The sequence below is a fragment of the Salmo salar genome, chromosome 11 (genome assembly GCF_965601325.2).
Source record: "Salmo salar chromosome 11, fSalSal1, whole genome shotgun sequence".
NCBI classification, from domain to species: Eukaryota; Metazoa; Chordata; class Actinopteri; order Salmoniformes; family Salmonidae; genus Salmo; species Salmo salar.
In genome coordinates this window covers 16,286,840-16,313,779 of record NC_138301.1, presented here as the reverse complement: position 1 = coordinate 16,313,779, position 26,940 = coordinate 16,286,840, and the positions used below count along the sequence as shown (strand labels likewise).

At 47.9% G+C, this 26,940-nt stretch overlaps 1 protein-coding gene across 4 annotated transcripts in view; it reads right to left on the bottom strand.

The window, feature by feature from the left end:
- Positions 1–14,443: 14,443 nt before the first annotated feature.
- acsf3 (acyl-CoA synthetase family member 3) overlaps positions 14,444–26,940 on the bottom strand; it is a 63,349-nt gene continuing 50,852 nt past the window's right edge. For 3 of the 4 annotated variants that reach the window (XM_014126850.3, XM_014126852.3, XM_014126851.3), the window contains 4 exons: positions 17,631–17,765; positions 17,313–17,424; positions 15,630–15,681; positions 14,444–15,160 (listed from right to left, as the gene is read on the bottom strand). In XM_014126850.3, the coding sequence (XP_013982325.1) occupies positions 14,951–15,160; positions 15,630–15,681; positions 17,313–17,424; positions 17,631–17,765 (509 nt within the window). In that variant the 3' untranslated portion in view covers positions 14,444–14,950. The remainder of the gene's footprint in view (positions 15,161–15,629; positions 15,682–17,312; positions 17,425–17,630; positions 17,766–26,940) is intronic. The other variant, XM_082957753.1, reaches the window with a different exon arrangement.

The window sequence follows — 26,940 nt, the reverse complement described above, 5'->3', positions numbered from 1 at the left end:
AGTCAACACCACCTTGTAAGATTGCCTACTGCAGGGCCTCCCGAGTGGCGCAGCGGTCTAAGGCACTGCATCACAGTGCTAGAGGCGTCACTACAGATCCGGGTTCGATCCCAGGCTGTGTTGCTGCCGTCTGTGACCGGGAGACCCGGTGTTTCCTCCGACACATTGGTGTGGCTGGTTTCCGGGTTAAGCAGGCAGTGTGTCAAGAAGCAGTGCGGCTTGTCAGGGTCGTGTTTCGGAGGACGCATGGCTCTTGACCTTCACCTCTCCTGTGTCCATACGGGAGTTGCAGCGATGGGACAAGGCTGTAACAATTGGATTTCACGAAAAATTGTTTAAAAAATGTAATAATAAAAGACTGTCTGCTGCAGTTGTTTGAGAGATGTCCACAGTTTGCAGCCAAACATGCATTATAGAGAAGACCAGCAAGGGGCCCTTATCAGCATCATGCAGACAGGCCCTTGCTGTGAGCATTCCTAGTCAGCCACATGTTAGCAAGTATCCAGCCAGCAACCTTCACCTGTCAGTGGCAACAGCTTTCACAGGTTCACCATTTGTTCAAATACATAAGGTACCCCTCTTCATTACTTTGATACATTTGATAACCCAATCGTGAATTTTAAATTATGTAACCTGACATTATTAGTTGCTTATTTTCTACTTCTTAGTTGCGTATAATGTCCAGGGCATATATTAGCCTGGTGGAACCAGCCTGATCGCTGTGTTCACCATTCTATTTCACTTCACATTTTATGATATCTGTAGTAAAATAAAAAGGTGAATGCAGCGATCAGGTTGGTTACATCAGGCCAATCATAACCACCATTGATAATGTAATCAGTGCTCTCTCTGTGTGTGTGAGAGAGAGGGGAGACACAGAGAGCAGGGGCGGAAATCCCGGGGGGGACGGGGGGGACACGACCCCCCCATCCTGGGAAAAATATGATTTGTCCCCCCCAATATATCACTGAAACATAACTATGTAATTTAAATAATATTAATAATACGCAATGAAAGCAATTGTGCTGATTATAGACACTTAATAGCGCGTTTTTAAGTTTCAAAAGATTGCGACCCCCCCACCCTTTGCCTCACAATGGTTTGATCCACTGCCAGTTCCTTAGCTTGCTAGGTAACAGAGAGGTCGTATCTACTGTCTGAAAGGCACTCAATGCACGTAACTGACGTGAGGTTAATCCAGTCAATCGCGCACACACACTAGCTGAATATGCAGAGCTAGCGCGCAAATATGAACTATTAAGCTAGCTAGTACCTATTCCATTTATGTGGCGTCGTCAAAGATGGAATCTTTGCTATCGTCAATTTATTCCAAGATCAGCATGCAGATGATGTAAGTTAGTGCTTCAAAGTCCCTGTGATAAGGTTAGCGATAAACTGAAATCCAAACTGAACAGAACTACACTCTCTTCTACCATTGTCTTAAATATATTTAATGGTCTCGTTGCAAAAGCTAAATTGTCGCAAGGGAACTTTTATTTATTTATTTATTCAATTTCACCTTTATTTAACCCGGGTAGCAAAGATTATAGCAAACACCACTGAAACTGAATTGGTGCTCGCTAGCTTTGCAAATTCAGCTATTGTTGGAAGCCAGCCAATATGGAACAAACTAATAAAATTACAAAAGGTTGCAGCATATGTTGTGTAAATGGTGAACTCATACAGCTGTCAACTCTTGTCATTTTAATCCGTTTCACATTTGCTAGCTACCTTTTAGATCGAAGCCCAAATAGAATGATTGAAGATGATAGAAGCCCATCTCCTACTGTAAATAACCTACACACTGTGTGTGTAGCCAGCCAGCCAGCCAGCCAGGTAGAAAAATGGCAGAAAAATAAAAGACGGACATCAGAGTATTTTTCAATACACCAAATGCATAGTAAGAACCCTAGTAGCCTAATATCTCAAAGACTAGTTGATAAAATGTTCATAAGAAAGAAATGAAATTCTAATGGAAATGTTTCACAATGATGTCATTAGGCAGAGCAGGCAACAGATGGCACACAGACAGCAGAGTTGGGGACAGATATGCAGGGACAGACTGGCAGAGACAGGGAGTCTCAGGTAAGTTTGTTGAGTCTTTGTTTGGCAACATTATGAAAGGTTCTCAATTTTTTTGACTTGTAAAATAGGAACATAATTGGAAAATGCCATGCATACCCCCACTCTCAACTTAAACTGGTGACTGAACTAAGATTTGTTAAAGGCAATGGTATTGCTGTTGTGATTAGTTGTGTAGTTTTGGGTACCGGTAGTTAGGAGTACGGAAAACACCTTATTTCTTTGGTTCCTCAATATACATTTACCATATTACAATGTAGGCTATGTGTTACAGCACAACTTTTGGTGTCCCCCTCAGGAATTGCTCTTGAGAAAATTTCATGTAAATGTCCCCTCCAAAGTTGATATCAGATTTTCGCCCCTGACAGAGAGAGAGAGAGAGACACGGAGAGTGTGTGTGTGTGTGTGTGTGCGTGCGTGCGTGCGTGCGTGTGTGTGAGAGATTGACCAGTATCTTTGATGAGGGGCCAGGAGCTGATTTACGCTTCTATGGCTCTGGCAAAGACCTCGCCAATTTCCTGCTTACCAACGATCGTTGAATAGGAGAACATAATTAGGTAGGTTTAGTCTGACCTGTTCAAACTTCAACATAGTACCTGTTTGTGTGTCAGATATTACCGTACCTATCCTAACTGCCAATGGTAATAGAACAGTGACTGTGTTCACAGAAACATGTATAGAGCCAGCACAGCCAGACTTGCAAGATGAAGTCCAGACTGACAGACAGGCTTGATACTGATGTCTCTGAATGGAGAGATAGCTCGCACTCTGCATTAAAATTTTACTAGACACAACTTTTATTATTGATTAGTATCAGTCAATATGGGGAGGGAGAAACCCTGTGAATACTGGATCAGGGAACTGCTGTTGTATATGGGACTCCACACAGGTACAGTTGAAGTCAGAAGTTTACATACACCTTAGCCAAATATATTTAAACTCAGTTTTTCACAATTCCTGACATTTAATCCTAGTAAGAAATCCCTATCTTAGGTCAGTTAAGATCACCACTTTATTTTAAGAATGTGAAATGTCAGAATAATAGTAGAGAGAATGATTTATTTCAGCTTTTATTTCTTTCATCACATTCCCAGTGGGTCATAAGTTTACATACACTCAATTAGTATTTGGTAGCATTGCCTTTAAATTGTTTAACTTGGGTCAAACATATCGGGTAGCCTTCCACAAGCTTCCCACAATAAGTTGGGTGAATTTTGGCCCATTCCTCCTGACAGAGCTGGTGCAACTGAGTCAGGTTTGTTGGCCTCCATGTTCGCACACGGTTTTTCAGTTCTGCCCACAAATTTTCTATAAGATTGAGGTCAGGGCTTTGTGATGGCCACTCCAAAACCTTGACGTTGTTGTCCTTAAGCCATTTTGCCACAACTTTGGAAGTATGCTTGGGGTCATTGTCCATTTGGAAGACTCGTTTGTGACCAAGCTTTAACTTCCTGACTGATGTCTTGAGATGTTGCTTCAATATAGCCACATCATTTTCCGTCTCATGATTCCATCTATTTTGTGAAGTTCACCAGTCCCTCCTGCAGCAAAGCATTCCCACAGCATGATGCTGCCACCCCCGTGCTTCACGATTGGGATGGTGTTCTTTCGACTTGCAAGCCTCCCCCTTTTTCCTCCAAACATAACAATGGTCATTATGGCCAAACAGTTCTATTTTTGTTTCATCAGACCAGAGGACACTTCTCCAAAAAGTACAATCTTTGTCCCATCTGCAGTTGCAAACTGTAGTCTGGGTTTTTTATGGCGGTTTTGGAGCAGTGGCTTCTTCCTTGCTGAGCGGCCTTTTAGGTTATGTCGATATAGGACTTGTTTTACTGTGGATATAGATACTTTTGTACCTGTTTCCTCCAACATCTTCACAAGGTCCTTTGCTCAAATGATGTCAATCAGCCTATCAGAAGCTTCTAAAGTCATGACCTCATTTTCTGGAATTTTCCAAGCTGTTTAAAGACACAATCAACTTAGTGTATGTAAACTTCTGACCCACTGAAATTGTGATACAGTGAATTATAAGTGAAATAATCTGTCTGTTAACAATTGTTGGAAAAATAACTTGTGTCATGCACAAAGTAGATGTCCTAACCGACTTGCCAAAACTACAGTTTGTTAACAAGAAATTTGTGGATTTGTTGAAAAACGAGTTTTAATGACTCCAACCTAAGTGTATGTAAACTTCCGACTTCAACTGTAGGTATGACCACTCTGACATGTTTGCCCAGCCTGGTCTCATAGACTAGACATAACATAGTAAACATAAATCCGGACACTCAAATTAGTATGATTTGGTATGGTTGCATAAGACAGAAGGTTACTTAATTTAAGGCAAAAACGAAAGGAGGGTGGTTGGACAGGGAGGGTGGGCATATAAAGCGAACGTATAGCAACCCAAAGGTTGCATGTTAGAATCTCATCACGGACAACTTTAGCATTTTAGCTAACCCTTCCCCTAACTTTAACCTAACTCCTAACATTAACCCTAACCCCTAGCCTAGCTAATGTTAGCCGCCTAGCTAATGTTAGCCACCTAGCTAGAATTAAGAACAACAAATTGGAATTCGTAACGTATCATATGTTTAGCAAAATCGTAACATATTGTACAAATTGTAATTAGTAACATATTATACGAAATGAATGTTGGACATCCACAAATTAATACATACCATACGAAACGTAACATGTCATACTAAATGGGATATCCCAGATTTACGTACAGAATAACACAAAATATTTTGAGACCAAGTTGGTTTGCCAAAGTAGCCCATTACCACCAGGCAAAATGCCGACAGGCACAGTACCTGTATCGGCTGGGAATGACAATGAAAGATGAACGGTGCACATTGTTATATTAGCAGAACACTGCTTCTATGGTGTTATGTAAAGGGTTGTTTATTTTATGTGGACCTGTTACTACATTTGAAAGTTATCAAAACACTTAGTTTAGATATCTACAGTACCAGTCAATAGTTTGGACACACCTACTCATTCAAGGGTTTTTCATTATGTGTACTATATTCTACATAAGTTGTTTTGAACACCGCATTCATCCTGCAGCCATTTCCTGCATTGTGGGAGGCTCTATTGTCAACCAATCATTTGGGTGTTTTTGTTTGACCTATGTGAACGTGACCAAAGAGATGACAGAAACAGGACCTTTGTGATTTATGTGCAGTGTTGGAAAAAGTACTAAATTCTCATAAATGACTCAAGTAAAAGTGAAATTCACCCAGTAAAATACTACGTGAGTAAAAGTTTGAAAGTATTTGGTTTTAAATACATATAAGTATCAAAAGTAAATGTAGTTGCTAAAATAGACTAAGGTTCAAAAGTAAAAATATGAATAATTTACAATTCCTTATATTAAGCAAAACAGACAGCACACATTTTTTTGTTTAGTGAGCCAGATCAGAGGCAGTAGGGATGACCAGGGATGTTCTCTTGATAAGTGTGTGAATTGGACCATTTTCCTGTCCTGCTAAGCATTCAAAATGTAACGAGTGTTTTGGGTGTCAGGGAAAATGTAGTAAAACGCACACAACTTTCTGTAGGAGTGTAGTGAAGTAAAAATAAAAGTTGTCAAAAATATAAATAGTTAAGTAAAGTACAGATACTTTTACTTAAGTACTTAACTACAGATATTTTTACTTAAGTACTTTACACCGCTGTTTGTGTGCAGTTTGTCTGATTTATGTGCAGGGGTGAAAGTATAATTTAAGTTAAGAGACCTCATGGGCCTAATCATAGAACTACTTATAGAACCACTATTAATTCAATATGATCTCTGTGGGCCTAGTCCTAAAGATTTGTCATTTCACTTTTAAAATGTATGACCTTTTATTGTGGCATAAACACAAATGGTCATAATGTTTTCATCTGATTCTCAAACATTCACTTCAAAGGGCTCCTTTACTAGACTACTCGCGCACATTCACCCACTCGCAACATATTTCCAGCCTCCAAACAGTAGTGAATGGAAAGAGACATACACAAAACACACAAAAATTGTAGTGACATTTGGCTATTGTCATTAGGCCAGAATTTATGCGTCAACTGCTGTCTCTGTAGCCACTCATCTCTGCCTTGGAAAAATGTCAGTGTTCTGGCGGAACCACAGCGTATTTTGGAGCGTAGGCTATTCCACCTGTTTTCAAGTCCATTCCCACATTTTTCATGCATCTGACATGCGGTAATGATAAAACGTGGTGTAATAGCCTACAGTTTTCGAGACATTTTGTTTTAATTATTGTGATAGGCTCATGTTTTACCGATACAGTGTATCCCCACTATTTATTTTGCCGGGACGCTGTACCAGACCATACCGCCTTACTTTCACCCCTGTTTAAGTTGGGTGAATTTTGGCCCATTCCTCCTGACAGAGCTGGTGTAACTGAGTCAGGTTTGTTGACCTCATTGCTCACACACACTTTTTCAGTTCTGCCCACAAATACCCAATTAGATTTTTGCCCCACTCCAAAAACGTAACAATACATAATTCATGATGGTTTTTATTTTTGTTAGGTTTGGAGTCAAAGTTCATAGTTTCAGTATAGTTTTTCAAACGTGTTGTTTATTATTTTATTTCAGTTTTCTAAATTGTCGTGATTCGTTTTCCTTTCAGTTTTCATTTTTGTTTACTATAATAACCTTAACACACAGACAGAAACGTGCACACACGGATGGGCCCTGACTATGAGTGCCCTTGCCCTGGGCCTGAAAACACTGCCTGCTGCCTCCTGCAGCCCTTCTGCTCCCAGAGATAGTGGTCTCTTTGGTAGGGAGGCTGTCTAAATGCTTTATGTGTGCTATAACAGAGTAATCATTGTCAAAGTGAAAAAGATTTGTCAACATGGTGATACCCAAGGCAATTTTCCGGTATATATGGATATTGGCCCATCCTGGGCCTATTTGTGGTTTCCTTTCTGGGAAACGATAGTACTCCTGTTGATTTCTCCCCCCTCTCTTAGATTGCCTCGGCTCTGTTTTATCCCCCTCCATGTGGTTTGAAAACAATAAAAGAAAAGTGATGTGTCTTGTTCAGCCACTAAATAGCTGTCTCGTTTCCCCACCTGAGGTGGCTGCACATCACTGCCTGCCCCATTTATCAGGTCCACGCAGGGCCCTCAAACTTCCAGGAATAAAGATGATAAATACCTCACCCACTTCTGCCTGTACAGAGGTAAAGGGCAAGGAGAGATGGAGGGAGAGAAGGAGAGTGGGAGGGAAAGAGAAACGGAGATAGAGAGAGACCCTGAAAGTGGAACTAAAGTGTCCTTAAAGCCCACCTGCCTCCCCAGCGCTCAGCCTCCCTCTTCCTCCCCCTCCTCCCCCTTTTGATTAAATAGCATTTTCTCCCTCCTTATCTGTCGCTGTTCCTGCATGAGCGAGCTATCTGCAGCCTGACTGACAGACGCCTGGCTGCTTGCTCTGATAGGATTCCACTTTGGTTAGATAAATAGGAACTTAACTGAACTGAAACAATTTAAACAGTCTAAATGCAGAGAGATTAAAACTGGTCAAACAGTGACTGAGCTCACGGCAGCATCATTTTCAAGGCGGTTGCAGCATTGCCCGAGAGAAACACAAACATAGATACACTCTGACAGAACCAATACCAGAATAGCCTGGGAGACCTTGGATGTTTTTGAGGCCCTAGTGCCCCCTGATCCGGGTCCACTCCAGTTCATCCCCATGCCTGTCCATGTCCACCACCCCCATGCCCAAACACACAAAGGGAGAGGGGCAGGCAGGATGGACCGCAGGACAAGTTTCCGCTTGGACGCCCCACCACAGCCAGCTCTACCCAGAGGCCTTCCCAGGCAGGCCACTCGAGTGAGCAACCTACCCTGACTCTAACACTGTGTGGCAGGGGGACCGAAAGACAGATGTTCTCTGCCACTGGCATGGTACTGGAGAGGAGATTTCAGCATGTGTGAGTGTGTGTGTACATGTGTGTGTTATTGGCTGTGTGCTTGAATGGCAGTGTGGTGAAGGGGGATGGTGGTGGTAAAAGAAGGAAAAATAAATCAAGTCAAAGCAATTTGTGCCCAGGACGGCTGCAGTGTCATTAGAAATCCTGTCACGCAGCCTTACTGACAGATCACGCTGCTTACGCAGGTCGACAGTGGGCCAAAGAGGAATTTTTATTTCCCCTCCAACACTGACATTCCTGCATTAAAGATGTCCTGGGCTAGATGGACAGTGTTATGTAGAGACATGCATCTGTATATCAAAGATTGATGTATTATATATAACACTTACGTACAAAAAAACAACAAACACACACACTCTCCCATACAGATACAGGAATGCACATGCATACGAACAGTACCGAAACACAGGAGATGAGATTGACCAAAACATTTGTTCCATCAGTGCTCTGGTACTGTGTGTGTGTGTGTGTGTGTGTGTGTGTGTGTGTGGGTGTGTGTGTGTGTGTGTGTGTGTGTGTGTGTGTGTGGTGTGTGTGTGGTGTGTGTGTGTGTGTGTGTGTGTGTGTGTGGGTGTGTGTGTGTGTGTGTGTGTGCGCTCGTCCTGCATTGTGGAGGAGATTGTGGTAATGATCCTGGCTATTGCAGCACAATGCTGCATATTTCTCCTCCCAGCTGCCACTTTAATGAGCAGATAAAATGGGCGCCGCTGAATAATTAATACCCAGACCCATTAACGAGGCATTAGAATGCATTTTACCTCTTATTGATTTTCCTCTTCTTATTGAAAACTGAAAAACCGTTGACGTGGTTCGTGGTACACTTTGGGTCTGGTGCTGGGCTGGAGAGGGTTGAAATATGGCTGGTCCTGTTTAAATGTCAGCTTTGTAATTACACATAGAGTGCCAGTGTGGCGATCTCAATGCCCCCTCTGATTTATGATCAGGACTAAACGACAACCCACCCGGCTCGGCACAGACACTCAGCTCAGCCTTAGTGGTGAGAACAGGCATGACATTACACATTAAGAGGCACAGCCCATGACTCATAACCATGGACAGTCAAACAGCCAATCTGCACTAAGCCCTTTGACATTGTGAGACCCACATAATATCCTTGCAATTTTCTCTGGGAGATAATACTACTCATCCACATGCACCAATCCTCCATGTCTCCCATACCCCAGGCCTGCCTGAGCACCTTACCGAAGAGACTGTCCTGCCCCTGGCCTTACTGGCTGTATGCCTGAGGAACAGAACAAGACTGAACAGGACTGGGGCTCCTGCATCATGCTCTGAGAGCAGGACTCATCAGTCAGATACCCCGCACAGATAGCTGCACAGAAAATCCATCCATATCTGGATGAATGAGGACGAGAGGCCAGATCAATGTACAGATATTGATACACGCACCCATGCAAGGAGCTGCTACCTACATCCCATGTACTCATTCTCCCTCCCTCAAATACAGATTGTGAATCTAGATTAACTGCTGAGTAAGGAAGGAACGGGTGTGAGAGAGAAGTAGAGAGAGAGAGTTGTGGGAGATAGATGTTACCAACACAGAGTTTAGTATCAGTGCAAACGGGTCAATAATGAATAGCTCCCTCCCATTTCTCCAGTCAGTGTGTGCGGTGTTACTCCATTACCTGCTGACTCCCAGATTTACCAGCAGATTTGCCCTGTATCTATTCATCAGCCGACAATGATCCTCACAGTGGGCCTCCCTGCTACACAGCAGCACACCCAGAGACCCAGCCACACAGCAGTCTAGCTTAACCACTAGAGAGAGAAACAAAATGACCGTTTCTTTCACACACTAAAGGGATTCCACACCACAGCCATCTGCCCAGCAGGTTGGTCTGATAGAGATGCCTGTTTGTTTGTGAGGAGTTTTGATTGGACTGAAGAGGATACTGAGAGGACAGGAGCGTCTCTGACCAGGCTAGCTCACCTTGGGGCTGGGGATGACGGGACGGCCAGGTGTTTTATAGTATTTGTGGCTGTGATCATCCATCAGAGCGATCGATCACGCTCCCAGCAGCTTTTATTAATGATCTTGTCAGCCGCCCAGCTCCTGGGTGCCTGCGCTTGTCCAGAATGATAGATCATTAGCTAGTCTGCCTGCTATTTATTCTCCCATGACCTTGTCTTTCCCCATTGTTGAGTAGACCGAGTTATGAGTGCTGGAACATGATAATTCGATATTGATCCGTTTTGCTCCTCAAAAAGTTTGCAGCCCAGATCCTCTGTCCATTACAGATAAAAACTGCAAACCCACACAGACGCATTCGGGCACAGAGTTACTTGCATACACACACCCACTTGAATGCTCACATGCAGAAAGGAGAAGTATGGAACTGGAAACAATTAGAGACGGACGATGAAGAAAACATCAAAAACAAGATAATACAATTGTATTATGTATATTTGTATATTTTGTTACAGTATGTATATTTTGTTACAGTATGTATATTTCGTTACAGTATGTCTTTATGTATATTTTGTTACAGTATGTATATTTCGTTACAGTATGTCTTTATGTATATTTTGTTACAGTATGTATATTTCGTTACAGTATGTCTTTATGTATATTTTGTTACAGTATGTCTTTATGTATATTTCGTTACAGTATGTCTATGTATATTTCATTACAGTATGTCTTTTTCTCTACAGTATGTCTTTTCCTCTATCATTTTCAATCCCTTATAGAATTGATAGACTATTTCAAGACATTCTTAAATCAGGACACTTTATTCTTGTAATAAAGTACATTTCACATCCAATCCCCATGAGAGCTGAGCCAGTTGTAACATTGTGTCAGTGGTGACGAAGAGTCGATCGCTCTCTGTCCCTTTAAAAGAGATCCCAAGTCAGCAGGAGCTGAATGAAAACCAAGCCTTGGGCAGAGCCACAGAGGTAGAACAGAATAAACATTAGCATGCAAACAGCAGCACTGTACTGCCTGAGTGAGCTGGCTTCCACAGCACATAGCCCATGCAGACACTGGGGGGTGAGCGGGGAGGTGAGGGGTGTGTGCCCCCACCATGTCCCGTGGCTGGAAAGAGGCTGAGAGACAACATGAGGCCTGTCATCTTTCCATCCCTCACTCCGCTACGTTTTATTAGCTCTGTCACATTAATCAATTAGCCACCGGCTTGGCACTCGGGCACTGCAATGTTCTTTTGAACACAGCCTTTTGTTATTGTCAAAAGTGTGTACGTGTGCACGTTTGACTGTATATGTTTGCAGGCTGTTGTTTTCGCCTCCTCTCCCTCCTTCTCTCCCAGTACATACCATTTATGTACCATGTTTTTAATACATCTCATTCCCTGTATCTCGCAATTACTTCAAACAGTCAGACCTGTTTACTCTGCAGTAGGAGTGTTCAAAGAGGATCCAGAATGAACCTCTCTCTCTCTCTGAATCATTTATGATGGATCCCTTTCAAGTGCCGAGTGACTTAGAAGACTCAAAAGAGAGAAGTTTGAAAAGAAACATGGAGGGAAAAATGAAGAAACACCTTGAGCTGAGTGGAAATACAAAAGCTCTCAATTAGCCAGGTATCCATACAAAGCAGCAGGGCATTCTCTTTGAAAGCCCACACCCTTTCAAATATTAAACCCCCCTCGCTCATTTCAATTCAGTGTTAGATTGCGATGACATTTGGCTTGCTCTAGTCTCCTCCCTCTCTTTCTTCTCGCCGTGTGTTAGGGGAGAGGCTGTCTGTCTTTCTGCATGCAGCTATAGCATCATTCATTGCGGGCAGGCAGGCGTGCAGGAGACGAGATGAGCCCAGTGAAACGCGGCAGAGGCGGGCAGCGCTTGCCCTTCTCTCTGCCTCCTCTCCCTGGTGGCCCCTCTGGGCCCTGGGGCCCAATAAGCAGCCATCTGCAGACAACCTCGACCACCACGCTCCAGCGGCCACACAGCCAGTGGGGTGGGGGTGTGTGTATCTGTGTGTGTGTTTGGGAGAGGAGGGGGGAAAAGAGGAGGAAGTAGTCCAAGGGCACAAGCACTCCATCACGCCACAGTCCTGGGAGTGACCTCCCACCACCTGAGTGTTGGGCCCACCCTGAGTGACTGCCATGCTGGCCAGGCACAGTGTGGGCGCTGCGAGCACAGAGCCTGTCCACTGGTGCCCCAGCAATCCTCCCAGCACATCCATCCTGCCCTGCCAGCCCACAGATCGATAGACCTGCTCTTTTAATCAGGTCTCTGGTGACTGTGGGTGGAGGAGGAAGAGGAGGGGGGGTCATTCCTTCCACTCTCTCTCCCCACCTCTTTACCACTCTCTTGTTTTCCTCTATTTTCCTCCCTTCCTGTCCATTTACTCCATACTTGTTTTATTCTTATTTCTCTCCTTTCCATCCTCCCTCTCTCCATGCTGTACTGTAGTGTGTGTGTGCTGTCTTCCTCTGCTGCTGAGGGGGCTGTACCTCTCTCTCCATGCTGTACTGTAGTGTGTGTGTGGTGCTGTGGGGGGCCTCTCTCTACTGTACCTCTCTCTCCATGCTGTACTGTAGTGTGTGGTTGTCTTCCTCTGCTGCTGAGGGGGCTGTACGTCTCTCTCCATGCTGTACTGTAGTGTGTGTTGTCTTCCTCTCTCTACTGTACGTCTCTCTCCATGCTGTACTGTAGTGTGTGTGTTGTCTTCCTCTCTCTACTGTACGTCTCTCTCCATGCTGTACTGTAGTGTGTGTGTTGTCTTCCTCTCTCTACTGTACCTCTCTCTCCATGCTGTACTGTAGTGTGTGTGTTGTCTTCCTCTCTGTACTGTACCTCTCTCTCCATGCTGTACTGTAGTGTGTGTGTGTGTGAGCAGGTTCCCAGGTTTCAGGGAGCCAGTATCCCAGGTTTACCCAGCAGCACCAGTGGCTCCCAGCCTGATGCTGCCAGGCTCCAGCCCTACCTGCCTCCTGCTTGGCACACACACTGTGATTGTGCTGATTTATTGATATGGAGATGCGCCATACCGTAACATCATTTATACCAGATCATTCCCAAAGATGCAAACACAAAGAGAAGGAACGTTGGGGCTCTGATACATCGGCTAACTACACGGATCTCCCCCTCCTCCGACACCTCCAGCTGAATTTTACTCTGCTATTTTCAAGGGTGTACAGACTATCAAATTGTATATTTAATGATATACAAACTCTATATTCAAATTGAACAGGATGTTGCCTCTGGCTGCTCTTAACAAGCCAACACATCAATGGTAGGAGTACTACAGAGTCTGTCTTTCTCAGAATCCATGGAGTCATTATGTGTACTTGTATTTCTATAGACAAAAATATAAACGCAACATGCAACAATTTCAATGTTATTAAGTTACAGTTCATATAAGGAAATTAGTCAATTGAAATAAATAAATGATGCCCAAATCTATGGCTTTCACATTACTGGGAATACAGATATGCACCGAACTGCAGTCGTTTAAAACCCTGGTCAGGACGAAGAGCACGTAGATGAGCTTCCCTGAGGCGGTTTCTGACAGTTTGCAGAAAATCTTTGGTTGTGCAAACCCAGTATCATCAGCTGTCCGGGTGGCTGGTCTCAGACGATCCCGCAGGTTTCGAAGCCGGATGTGGAGGTCCTGAGCTGGCGTGGTTACGTGGTCTGCGGTTGTGAGGCCAGTTGGACGTACTGCCAAATTCTCTAAAACGACCTTGGAGGCAGCTTATGGTAGAGAAATGAACATTAAGTACTCTGGCAACAGCTCTGGTGGACTTTCCTGCAGTCAGCATGCCAAATGCACGCGTCTTCAAAACTTGTGTTGTGTGACAAAACTGCACACATTAGACTGGCCTTTTATTGTCCCCAGCACAAGGTGCACCTGTGTAATGATCATGCTGTTTAATCAGCTTCTTGATATGCCACACCTGTCACATGGATGGATTACCTTGGCAAAGGAGAAATGCTCACTAACAGGGATGTAACCAAATTTACACACAACATTTTATACATTTTTGTGCGTATGGAACACTTCTGAGATATTTTAGCTCATGAAACACGGGACCAACACTTTACATGATGCGTTTATATTTTTATTCAGTGTAGTATATGAAATGTCACCATTCTGCTAAGAGGGAACGCTCAAGTTATCCGTTCTTGACCCATGATGATGGTGTCAAACAATGAATGGCGTAGTCACCATCTCTCCCAGTAGCCGGTAGGAGGAGAGATGAAAAGAGAGGAGGATGATGGAGAAGAAAGGAGGAGGAGGGTGGAGGATTCCCAGCTGTGGGACACTTTTCTATCTAGACTCTCTCTGCCTCTAGGCTCTCATCACACCTGTGTACCCACAGCTGCACACACCTACCTACACACACACACTCGATATGTCACCCCTTACACACTAGCTGAATATTAAGCAAGGCTGCAATCAATAAACCAAACACCAAAAACGGCATGTCCATACATCACCCATTTTATTACATTAAAATAAACTTCATTGCCAATTCAAGGGCATCCATCTGGATTGTAATTATAAGCAATTTAAAAATGCACTGTATTTCCCTCTCTTCTTCTTCTGTGTGTAATGTCAAGGATCTCTCGCTGCTCTTATCATTTTCACGGTTTCTTAATGTACTTGTGTGTTGGCATAATTATTCACGTCCTGATCCCCAGTCATGCTAATGATCGTAGCACTCAGTCTTTAAAGAAGGCAGCGCAGCCTTATCGTATTATATCACTTCTCTGTCACAGCAGCCAAACTAAATATATCTCCACAGCAGTTTAATCACGTGTAAGGCAGCGCTGTTGAGCTCAGTGCCTCCAGGCCCAGCAGTGAACAGTCCTACGGTAACTCAGAGCTGAGTGGGGTCAGTGGTGTAGTTAGTGGGATCCTCAGCGAGGTCTCTTCATTCTTCCCCAGACCACTGTCTGGTGAGTCAGTCACTTGGAGCTCATCTCGATGGTTCACTGTAGTATGAGGAGGGTCTCTGCTCCTGTTGGAGGAGAGGTGTCATGGAGGAGGTGGGCCGTGAAGGAGGTGCAGGCTTCTCTACTAGTTAGCTGGGGAAGAAGTGCTTGAGTAGGTCCTTTTTGTTGACCTTCCCCATCTGGTTCCTGGGCATCTCCTCCACAAGGACCAGGCCTGTAGGGATGGTGTATGGAGCCATGTGCTCTCTGAAACACAACACATGACGATTAACACACAGGACTGAAACACAACACATGACAATTATCACACAGGACTGAAACACAACACATGACAATTATCACACAGGACTGAAACAACACATGACCATTAACACACAGGACTGAAACACAACACATGACAATTAACACACAGGACTGAAACACAACACATGACATTTAACACACAGGACTGAAACACAACACATGACATTTAACACACAGGACTGAAACACATGACATTTAACACACAGGACTGAAACACATAAAGCCATGCACATATTAACTCTTCTACTGCTTACACACAGGCACGTGCACGCGCACACAGGCACGCGCACACAGGCACAAAGCCACGAGACACTACTTGAGCGTACACACAATAACAATTACAGTGGAACAAAGGCTGAGCCCCTGGTGTTGCAGTCAGTTTGAGAGATAAGAAAACGTCCTTCATACGCACTAGAGCGTCTCTCTCCCTCGGTAATATCCCCCAGACTGCTTCAAGACATTTCCTATTTGGTTAATACAAAACAATGTAATCAGCATGAAATAAAACAAAATAGTCAAGGCAAAAACACAAGGCTGAGCTAATTAAATGTCTGCCATTTTGAATGCATGGTTGTTATGTGGAGCCGTGAAGCCTGCAGCGTTTCTATTATCTAATGGCTGTGTTGTGGCGATAGACAGAGAATAGTCAATCAATAAATCATACTTCTGTCCCTCGCAGCAGATGGGTCTGTCTCTCTCACTCTCTCTCTGCATTGCTCTCTATACATATGACTGCATGACTGTGTCACACAACTATGTGTGTGTGTGTGTGTGTGTGTGTGTGTGTGTGTGTGTGTCTCTAATAGGGCTTGTTCACACACCCATCTCTCGGAGGCTCTGCCTGTTGTGTGTGTGTATGTGTGTGTGTTAGTGTTTGTGTGTGTCTGCACTAGCTAGTGAGGAACACAGCGATTGACAGAGATACAGGGTGACAGCTGAAGCCGGGGCACTGAGGAGTGAGCATCCATGCACTTTTTTGTTCCCCCCCTTTCTGTTCATCCTCTCCATCTCCTTCACCCTGGCTGGCCCTGCCTTGGCCCTGTGCTTGCCCGTCCGCAGGCAGCACCTGTGGGTGGGGGGGGGGGCAGGGTCATTGGCAGACAGGCAGCGCTGCTAATCCACCATGCAGGACCAGCAGGCCACAGCAGTAGGGCCTGCACACCCCCACACCATATGGAGCCCACACGCGCGCACACACACGCACACAAGTGGTGGGCAGAGAGGGATCGAGAGAAAGACAAAGACAGATGGAGGGAGAGACAGAGAGAGGGGAAGGGAGACAGAAAGAAAGAATACAGACAGCGAGTGAAGGAGGGGGCACAAGGAGAGGGAGAGAGAGAGAAGGGAGAGAAACATGCCCTGAGCCACTCCACAGAAAGGGACATGTGTCTTCTGCCAGTGTTGGGGGGCAAAATAAACTACAGTGACATTTAGAGAAAAAAAGAAGCCAAGACCGAAACAGCAACGGCTTGCCTGCCAGACAGACAGTCCTCCATCAAAATCCCTCATTTCCTCATCCTCCCGCTCTCTCTATTCTCTCCTCAACTCCCTTCATCAGTTCACATCTGCCCTTGGCCCCTTCAGTTAGATGAGAGTGGTCTCTCTCTCTCTCTCTCTCTCTCTCTCTGTCTCTCCAGTAGTTAGGTTGAGATTGATTTTGAGGCTTCAGCAGCAGTTACTATAAACAAGTCTGGATGACTCCCTGGGGCACTGAGCAGTGAAGTCTTCCTCTAATTCAATAAATGCGGTGGACGCAATTCTATTTTCAAAAACACACCATTTTAAGGTTTGTCGCATGTTCCCAAATAGTAAAGCCACAGAACGCTGAACACCAAGTGTTTGATGGAATGGAGCAGCATGACAATGCACAGCTAGCTAGCAGACATACCAACACATCAAATATCTATTAGAATTCGTTCTGGCACAGGTTTGTAATACAGTGGATCTAGAATTTATAAGCACCTTTATGGACTTGGTACAATGAATGGTTTTTACAGTTATTGGGAGTTATAGTGTTTCTAAGTGGTTTTAATAATGCTGCTTTATGGTGCTATAAGACTAGCATGACAATAATGTCCTTTGTGTTGCCTGTTACCTGCCCCAGGTCTTCAGCTCTGACAGGGTCATGCTCCGCCCCCTCTTCAGCTGCACCACCGCTGTCACCTTCTGTCCCCAGGTGGCGTCCCGAGCACCAATCACAGCCACATCTGAGAGGTCAAGGGTCACCACACATCAGCATAACACCCAGACATAAGATACACCCTGAAAGCTACTGTAATATGTCAACGAGTAAAATTAGGAATGTTGTTTAAACCCAACCAATCTAATGGTGCCAGCCATGGAAACACAATGCCCGTTGTAAGTCCCTGCAGTGGAAACGCAGCATAAAGGAGCCAATGGAGGCTGTGTTTACCTGTGATATCAGGGTGGGCAAGCAGGTGTCGCTCCACCTCCAGAGCACTGATCTTATAGCCTCCACTCTTTATGATGTCCACAGAGGTGCGGCCCATGATCCAGTACACTCCATCCTTATAGACCGCTGTGTCCCCTGCAGGACACCATACAAACACAGGGAGACTGAACAAAAATGATAATAGCTTAACGGTCCTCGTCTATCATAGGTATGCATATCTACCACGCACTGAAAAACACACACACTCCATCATTCAACCCCTACTCCCACCGGGCTGTCACGTGACTTGGCATATTGTGTGTAATACAGGCTTGTGTGTGGAGGAGGGAGAGAGGGTGGGTGGCATAATGAAGCAGGCCTGCTCAGTGTTTCAGAGACTCACAGTACCACAATGCAGGCCTGCTTCATTAGTGTGTCAGAGACTCAGAGGAACCACAGTAAACATGGCCAGCACATTCCACAGTAGAACAGCTGAGACTGAGAGCTCCATCAATCAGCAGGTGAATGGCAATATACTGGATGCCACACACACACACACACACACACACACACACACACACACACACACACACACACACACACACACACACACACACACACACACACACACACACACACACACACACACACACACACACACACACACACAGGCTGCTGATGCATTCAACCTGCTTTGCCTCTATCTCTTGGGCAAATAGCTGAGAGGAAGGAGAGAGAGAGAGAGAGACAGAGAGAGCGAGAGAAGCTCAGCTGGATTTCCATTTAATTACCTCCCCCATGCCCACCACTGATTAGCAGCACAACGCCAAGACTCAGGTGTGCCGGGCCGTCTCTGTGGCACTGTAAAAACAGCAGCCTATATAATATAGAAAAACACAAACATCCGTGGACCATATCTGGGAGCTGGCTGACATCCAGGCCACCTGACACCTCATCACTAGGTAACACTTTCTCTCAGTGGAAACACCACACCTACCAGCCAGGGCTCAGAGAGAGGCTGAGGAGAGGAACACTGACTGACTGGCATACTGTGACCTCAGACAGAAGAACCATGCTAGACACCTACTGGTGTTACCCCGGGGGAGTACTGGAGGAGTGTGTGTGTGTGTGTGTGTGTGTGTGTGTGTGTGTGTGTGTGTGTGTGGAAGGGGGAGTTTATGAGTGTGTGTGAAGTGTGTGTGGGGGCTGGTTATTGAGTGTGATAAGGGGCTGGTTATTGGGTGTGATAAGGGGCTGGTTATTGAGTGTGAGGGCTCAGCTGGGGCTGGGGGATGATGAGGAGGGGAAGTGGGTCATTGTGGAGGATGAGTGTGGGACTGAGATGTGGCGAGGGGGAGGTGGGGAGAGAAGGCGAGAGTTCTGGTGGATCATTACAGAGTCCCCAGCTGAGGCAGGGAGATGGAAATGAAGGCTGTGTGAGAGGTGTAGGGGTGTATTGGGGTGTGTGAGAGGTGTAGGGCTGTATTGGGGTGTGTGAGAGGTGTGGGGCTGTATTGGGGTGTGTGAGAGGTGTGGGGCTGTATTGGGGTGTGTGAGAGGTGTAGGGCTGTATTGGGGTATGTGAGAGGTGTATGGCTGTATTGGGGTATGTGAGAGGTGTAGGGCTGTATTGGGGTATGTGAGAGGTGTGGGGCTGTATTGGGGTATGTGAGAGGTGTGGGGCTGTATTGGGGTATGTGAGAGGTGTGGGGCTGTATTGGGGTATGTGAGAGGTGTGGGGCTGTATTGGGGTATGTGAGAGGTGTGGGGCTGTATTGGGGTATGTGAGAGGTGTAAGGCTGTATTGGGGTATGTGAGAGGTGTAGGGCTGTATTGGGGTATGTGAGAGGTGTAGGGCTGTATTGGGGTATGTGAGAGATGGAGGGGAGTATTGGGGTAGGTGTAGGGGTGTATTGGGGTATGTGAGAGGTATGTGGGTGTATTGGGGTGTGTGAGAGGTGTGGGGGTGTATTGCGGTGTGTGAGAGGTGTAGGGCTGTATTGGGGTATGTGAGAGGTGTAGGGCTGTATTGGGGTATGTGAGAGGTGTAGGGCTGTATTGGGGTATGTGAGAGGTGTGGGGTTGTATTGGGGTATGTGAGAGGTGTGGGGCTGTATTGGGGTGTGTGAGAGGTGTAGGGCTGTATTGGGGTGTGAGAGGTGTAGGGCTGTATTGGGGTGTGTGAGAGATGCGGGGGTCTACTGGGGTATGTGAGAGGTGTGGGGGTGTATTGAGGTATGTGAGAGGTGTAGGGGTGTATTGGGGTGTGGGGGTGTATTGGGATGTATTGGGGGGTGTGAGAGGTGTGGGGGTGTATTGGGGTATGTGAGAGGTGTGGGGGTGTATTGGGGTGTGTGAGAGGTGTGGGGGTGTATTGGGGTGTGTGAGAGGTGTGGGGTTGTATTGGGGTGTGTGAGAGGTGTGGGGGTGTATTGGGGTGTGTGAGAGGTGTGGGGGTGTATTGGGGTGTGTGAGAGGTGTAGGGCTGTATTGGGGTGTGTGAGAGGTGTGGGGCTGTATTGGGGTATGTGAGAGGTGTAGGGCTGTATTGGGGTATGTGAGAGGTGTAGGGCTGTATTGGGGTATGTGAGAGGTGTAGGGCTGTATTGGGGTATGTGAGAGGTATGTGGCTGTATTGGGGTATGTGAGAGGTGTAGGGCTGTATTGGGGTGTGTGAGAGGTGTGGGGGTGTATTGGGGTGTGTGAGAGGTGTGGGGGTGTATTGGGGTGTATTGGGGTGTGTGAGAGGTGTGGCGGTGTATTGGGGTATGTGAGAGGTGTGGGGGTGTATTTGGGTATGTGAGAGGTGTGGGGATGTACTGGGGTGTATTGGGGTGTGTGAGAGGTGTAGGGGTGTATTGGGGTGTGTGAGAGGTGTGGGGTGTATTAGGGTGTATTGGGGTGTGTGAGAGGTGTAGGGGTGTATTGGGGTATGTGAGAGGTATGTGGGTGTATTGGGGTATGTGAGAGGTATGTGGGTGTATTGGGGTATGTGAGAGGTGTGTGGTTGTATTGGGGTATGTGAGAGGTGTGTGGGTGTATTGGGGTGTGTGAGAGGGGTAGGGGTGTATTGGGGTGTATTGGGGTGTGTGAGTGGGGTAGGGGTGTATTGGGGTGTCGGGGTGTATTGGGGTGTGGGGGTGTATTGGGGTATGTGAGACGTGTGGGGGTGTATTGGGGTATGTGAGAGGTGTAGGGCTGTATTGGGGTATGTGAGAGGTGTGGGGGTTTATTGAGGTATGTGAGAGGTGTAGGGGTGTATTGGGGTGTATTGGGGGTGTGAGAGGTGTGGGGGTGTATTGGGGTATGTGAGAGGTGTGGGGCTGTATTGGGGTGTGTGAGAGGTGTAGGGGTGTATTGGGGTGTGTGAGAGGTGTAGGGGTGTATTGGGGTGTGTGAGAGGTGTGGGGGTGTATTGGGGTGTGTGAGAGGTGTGGGGGTGTATTGGGGTGTGTGAGAGGTGTGGGGGTGTATTGGGGTGTGTGAGAGGTGTGGGGTGTATTGGGGTATGTGAGAGATGTGGGGGTGTATTGGGGTATGTGAGAGGTGAGGGGCTGTATTGGGGTGTGAGAGGTGTGGGGCTGTATTGGGGTATGTGAGAGGTGTAGGGGTGTATTGGGGTGTGTTAGAGGTGTAGGGGTGTATTGGGGTGTGTGAGAGGTGTGGGGGGTATTGGGCAGTGTGAGAGGTGTGGGGGAGGATTGGGGTGTGTGAGAGGTGTAGGGGTGTATTGGGGTGTGTGAGAGGTGTGGGGGGTATTGGGGTATGTGAGAGGTATGTGGGTGTACTGGGGTATGTGAGAGGTGTGGGGGTGTATTGGGGTATGTGAGAGGTGTGGGGGTGTATTGGGGTAGGTGAGAGGTGGAGGGGAGTATTGGGGTAGGTGAGAGGTGTAGGGGTGTATTGGGGTATGTGGGTGGATTGGGGTATGTGAGAGGTATGTGGGTGTATTGGGCTATGTGAGAGGTATGTGGGTGTATTGGGGTATGTGAGAGGTATGTGGGTGTATTGGGGTATGTGAGAGGTATGTGGGTGTATTGGGGTATGTGAGAGGTATGTGGGTGTATTGGGGTATGTGAGAGGTGTGGGGCTGTATTGGGGTATGTGAGAGGTGTGGGGCTGTATTGGGGTATGTGAGAGGTGCGGGGCTGTATTGGGGTGTGTGAGAGGTGCGGGGCTGTATTGGGGTGTGTGAGAGGTGCGGGGGCGTATTGGGGTATGTGAGAGGTGCGGGGGTGTATTGGGGTATGTGAGAGGTGTGGGGGTGTATTGAGGTATGTGAGAGGTGTAGGGGTGTATTGGGGTGTGGGGGTGTATTGGGGTGTGTGAGAGGTGTAGGGGTGTATTGGGGTGTGTGAGAGGTGTGGGGGTGTATTGGGGTGTGTGAGAGGTGTGGGGTGTATTAGGGTGTATTGGGGTGTGTGAGAGGTGTGGGGGTGTATTGGGGTGTGTGAGAGGTGTGGGGGTGTATTGGGGTGTGTGAGAGGTGTAGGGGTGTATTGGGGTGTGTGAGAGGTGTAGGGGTGTATTGGGGTGTGTGAGAGGTGTAGGGGTGTATTGGGGTGTGTGAGAGGTGTAGGGGTGTATTGGGGTGTGTGAGAGGTGCGGGGGCGTATTGGGGTATGTGAGAGGTGCGGGGGTGTATTGGGGTATGTGAGAGGTGTGGGGGTGTATTGAGGTATGTGAGTGGTGTAGGGGTGTATTGGGGTGTGGGGGTGTATTGGGGTGTGTGAGAGGTGTAGGGGTGTATTGGGGTGTGTGAGAGGTGTGGGGGTGTATTGGGGTGTGTGAGAGGTGTGGGGTGTATTAGGGTGTATTGGGGTGTGTGAGAGGTGTGGGGGTGTATTGGGGTGTGTGAGAGGTGTGGGGGTGTATTGGGGTGTGTGAGAGGTGTAGGGGTGTATTGGGGTGTGTGAGAGGTGTAGGGGTGTATTGGGGTGTGTGAGAGGTGTAGGGGTGTATTGGGGTGTGTGAGAGGTGTAGGGGTGTATTGGGGTGTGTGAGAGGTGTGGGGGTGTATTGGGGTGTGTGAGAGGTGTGGGGGTGTATTGGGGTGTGTGAGAGGTGTGGGGGTGTATTGGGGTGTGTGAGAGGTGTGGGGGTGTATTGGGGTGTGTGAGAGGTGTGGGGGTGTATTGGGGTGTGTGAGAGGTGTGGGGCTGTATTGGGGTGTGTGAGAGGTGTAGGGCTGTATTGGGGTATGTGAGAGGTGTGGGGCTGTATTGGGGTATGTGAGAGGTGTGGGGCTGTATTGGGGTATGTGAGAGGTGTGGGGCTGTATTGGGGTATGTGAGAGGTGTAGGGCTGTATTGGGGTATGTGAGATGTGTAAGGCTGTATTGGGGTATGTGAGAGGTGTAGGGCTGTATTGGGGTAGGTGAGAGGTGTAGGGCTGTATTGGGGTATGTGAGAGGTGTAGGGGTGTATTGGGGTATGTGAGAGGTGTGGGGTGTATTAGGGTGTATTGGGGTGTGTGAGAGGTGTGGGGGTGTATTGGGGTGTGTGAGAGGTGTGGGGGTGTATTGGGGTGTGTGAGAGGTGTAGGGGTGTATTGGGGTGTGTGAGAGGTGTAGGGGTGTATTGGGGTGTGTGAGAGGTGTAGGGGTGTATTGGGGTGTGTGAGAGGTGTAGGGGTGTATTGGGGTGTGTGAGAGGTGCGGGGGCGTATTGGGGTATGTGAGAGGTGCGGGGGTGTATTGGGGTATGTGAGAGGTGTGGGGGTGTATTGAGGTATGTGAGTGGTGTAGGGGTGTATTGGGGTGTGGGGGTGTATTGGGGTGTGTGAGAGGTGTAGGGGTGTATTGGGGTGTGTGAGAGGTGTGGGGGTGTATTGGGGTGTGTGAGAGGTGTGGGGTGTATTAGGGTGTATTGGGGTGTGTGAGAGGTGTGGGGGTGTATTGGGGTGTGTGAGAGGTGTGGGGGTGTATTGGGGTGTGTGAGAGGTGTAGGGGTGTATTGGGGTGTGTGAGAGGTGTAGGGGTGTATTGGGGTGTGTGAGAGGTGTAGGGGTGTATTGGGGTGTGTGAGAGGTGTAGGGGTGTATTGGGGTGTGTGAGAGGTGTGGGGGTGTATTGGGGTGTGTGAGAGGTGTGGGGGTGTATTGGGGTGTGTGAGAGGTGTGGGGGTGTATTGGGGTGTGTGAGAGGTGTGGGGGTGTATTGGGGTGTGTGAGAGGTGTGGGGGTGTATTGGGGTGTGTGAGAGGTGTGGGGGTGTATTGGGGTGTGTGAGAGGTGTGGGGCTGTATTGGGGTGTGTGAGAGGTGTAGGGCTGTATTGGGGTATGTGAGAGGTGTGGGGCTGTATTGGGGTATGTGAGAGGTGTGGGGCTGTATTGGGGTATGTGAGAGGTGTAGGGCTGTATTGGGGTATGTGAGATGTGTAAGGCTGTATTGGGGTATGTGAGAGGTGTAGGGCTGTATTGGGGTAGGTGAGAGGTGTAGGGCTGTATTGGGGTATGTGAGAGGTGTAGGGGTGTATTGGGGTATGTGAGAGGTATGTGGGTGTATTGGGGTATGTGAGAGGTATGTGGGTGTATTGGGGTATGTGAGAGGTGTGTGGGTGTATTGGGGTATGTGAGAGGTGTGTGGGTGTATTGGGGTATGTGAGAGGTGTGTGGGTGTATTGGGGTGTGTGAGAGGGGTAGGGGTGTATTGGGGGTGTGTGAGAGGTGTGGGGGTGTATTGGGGTGTGTGAGAGGGGTAGGGGTGTATTGGGGTGTCGGGGTGTATTGGGGTGTATTGGGGGTGTGAGAGGTGTGGGGGTGTATTGGGGTATGTGAGACGTGTGGGGGTGTATTGGGGTATGTGAGAGGTGTGGGGCATGTGAGAGGTGTGGGGGTGTATTGAGGTATGTGAGAGGTGTAGGGGTGTATTGGGGTGTCGGGGTGTATTGGGGGTGAGAGAGGTGTGGGGGTGTATTGGGGTGTGTGAGAGGTGTGGGGGTGTATTGGGGTGTGTGAGAGGTGTAGGGGTGTATTGGGGTGTGTGAGAGGTGTGGGGGTGTATTGGGGTGTGTGAGAGGTGTGGGGGTGTATTGGGGTGTGTGAGAGGTGTGGGGGTGTATTGGGGTGTGTGAGAGGTGTGGGGGTGTATTGGGGTGTGTGAGAGGTGTGGGGGTGTATTGGGGTGTGTGAGAGGTGTGGGGGTGTATTGGGGTGTGTGAGAGGTGTGGGGGTGTATTGGGGTGTGTGAGAGGTGTAGGGGTGTATTGGGGTGTGTGAGAGGTGTAGGGGTATATTGGGGTGTGTGAGAGGTGTGGGGTGTATTGGGGTGTGTGAGAGGTGTGGGGGTGTATTGGGGTGTGTGAGAGGTGTGGGGCTGTATTGGGGTGTGTGAGAGGTGTGGGGCTGTATTGGGGTATGTGAGAGGTGTAGGGCTGTATTTGGGTATGTGAGAGGTGTAGGGCTGTATTTGGGTATGTGAGAGGTATGTGGGTGTATTGGGGTATGTGGGAGGTGTGGGGGTGTATTGGGGTGTATTGGGGTGTGTAAGAGGTGTGGGGGTGTATTGGGGTATGTGAGAGGTGTGTGGCTGTATTGGGGTATGTGAGAGTTATGTCACTGTATTGGGGTATGTGAGAGGTATGTGGCTGTATTGGGGTATGTGAGAGGTATGTGGCTGTATTGGGGTATGTGAGAGGTGTAGGGCTGTATTGGGGTATGTGAGAGGTGTGGGGGTGTATTGGGGTGTGTGAGATGTGGATGTATATTAGGGTGTATGAGAGGTGTGTGGGTGTATTAGGGTGTATTGGGGTGTGTGAGAGGTGTAGGGGTGTATTGGGGTGTGTGAGAGGTGTGGGTGTGTATTGGGGTGTGTGAGAGGTGTCGGGTGTATTGGGGTGTGTGAGAGGTGTGGGGGTGTATTGAGGTATGTGAGAGGTGTAGGGGTGTATTGGGGTATGTGAGAGGTGTGGGGGTGTATTGGGGTGTGTGAGAGGTGTGGGGGTGTATTGGGGTGTGTGAGAGGTGTGGGGTTGTATTGGGGTGTGTGAGAGGTGTGGGGTTGTATTGGTGTGTGTGAGAGGTGTGGGGGTGTATTGGGGTGTGTGAGAGGTGTGGGGGTGTATTGGGGTGTGTGAGAGGTGTAGGGCTGTATTGGGGTGTGTGAGAGGTGTGGGGCTGTATTGGGGTATGTGAGAGGTGTAGGGCTGTATTGGGGTATGTGAGAGGTGTAGGGCTGTATTGGGGTATGTGAGAGGTATGTGGCTGTATTGGGGTATGTGAGAGGTGTAGGGCTGTATTGGGGTGTGTGAGAGGTGTGGGGGTGTATTGGGGTGTGTGAGAGGTGTGGGGGTGTATTGGGGTGTATTGGGGTGTGTGAGAGGTGTGGCGGTGTATTGGGGTATGTGAGAGGTGTGGGGGTGTATTTGGGTATGTGAGAGGTGTGGGGATGTATTGGGGTGTATTGGGGTGTGTGAGAGGTGTAGGGGTGTATTGGGGTGTGTGAGAGGTGTGGGGTGTATTAGGGTGTATTGGGGTGTGTGAGAGGTGTAGGGGTGTATTGGGGTATGTGAGAGGTATGTGGGTGTATTGGGGTATGTGAGAGGTATGTGGGTGTATTGGGGTATGTGAGAGGTGTGTGGTTGTATTGGGGTATGTGAGAGGTGTGTGGGTGTATTGGGGTGTGTGAGAGGGGTAGGGGTGTATTGGGGTGTGTGAGTGGGGTAGGGGTGTATTGGGGTGTCGGGGTGTATTGGGGTGTGGGGGTGTATTGGGGTATGTGAGACGTGTGGGGGTGTATTGGGGTATGTGAGAGGTGTAGGGCTGTATTGGGGTATGTGAGAGGTGTGGGGGTTTATTGAGGTATGTGAGAGGTGTAGGGGTGTATTGGGGTGTATTGGGGGTGTGAGAGGTGTGGGGGTGTATTGGGGTATGTGAGAGGTGTGGGGCTGTATTGGGGTGTGTGAGAGGTGTAGGGGTGTATTGGGGTGTGTGAGAGGTGTAGGGGTGTATTGGGGTGTGTGAGAGGTGTGGGGGTGTATTGGGGTGTGTGAGAGGTGTGGGGTGTATTGGGGTGTGTGAGAGGTGTGGGGGTGTATTGGGGTGTGTGAGAGGTGTGGGGTGTATTGGGGTATGTGAGAGATGTGGGGGTGTATTGGGGTATGTGAGAGGTGAGGGGCTGTATTGGGGTGTGAGAGGTGTGGGGCTGTATTGGGGTATGTGAGAGGTGTAGGGGTGTATTGGGGTGTGTTAGAGGTGTAGGGGTGTATTGGGGTGTGTGAGAGGTGTGGGGGGTATTGGGCAGTGTGAGAGGTGTGGGGGAGGATTGGGGTGTGTGAGAGGTGTAGGGGTGTATTGGGGTGTGTGAGAGGTGTGGGGGGTATTGGGGTATGT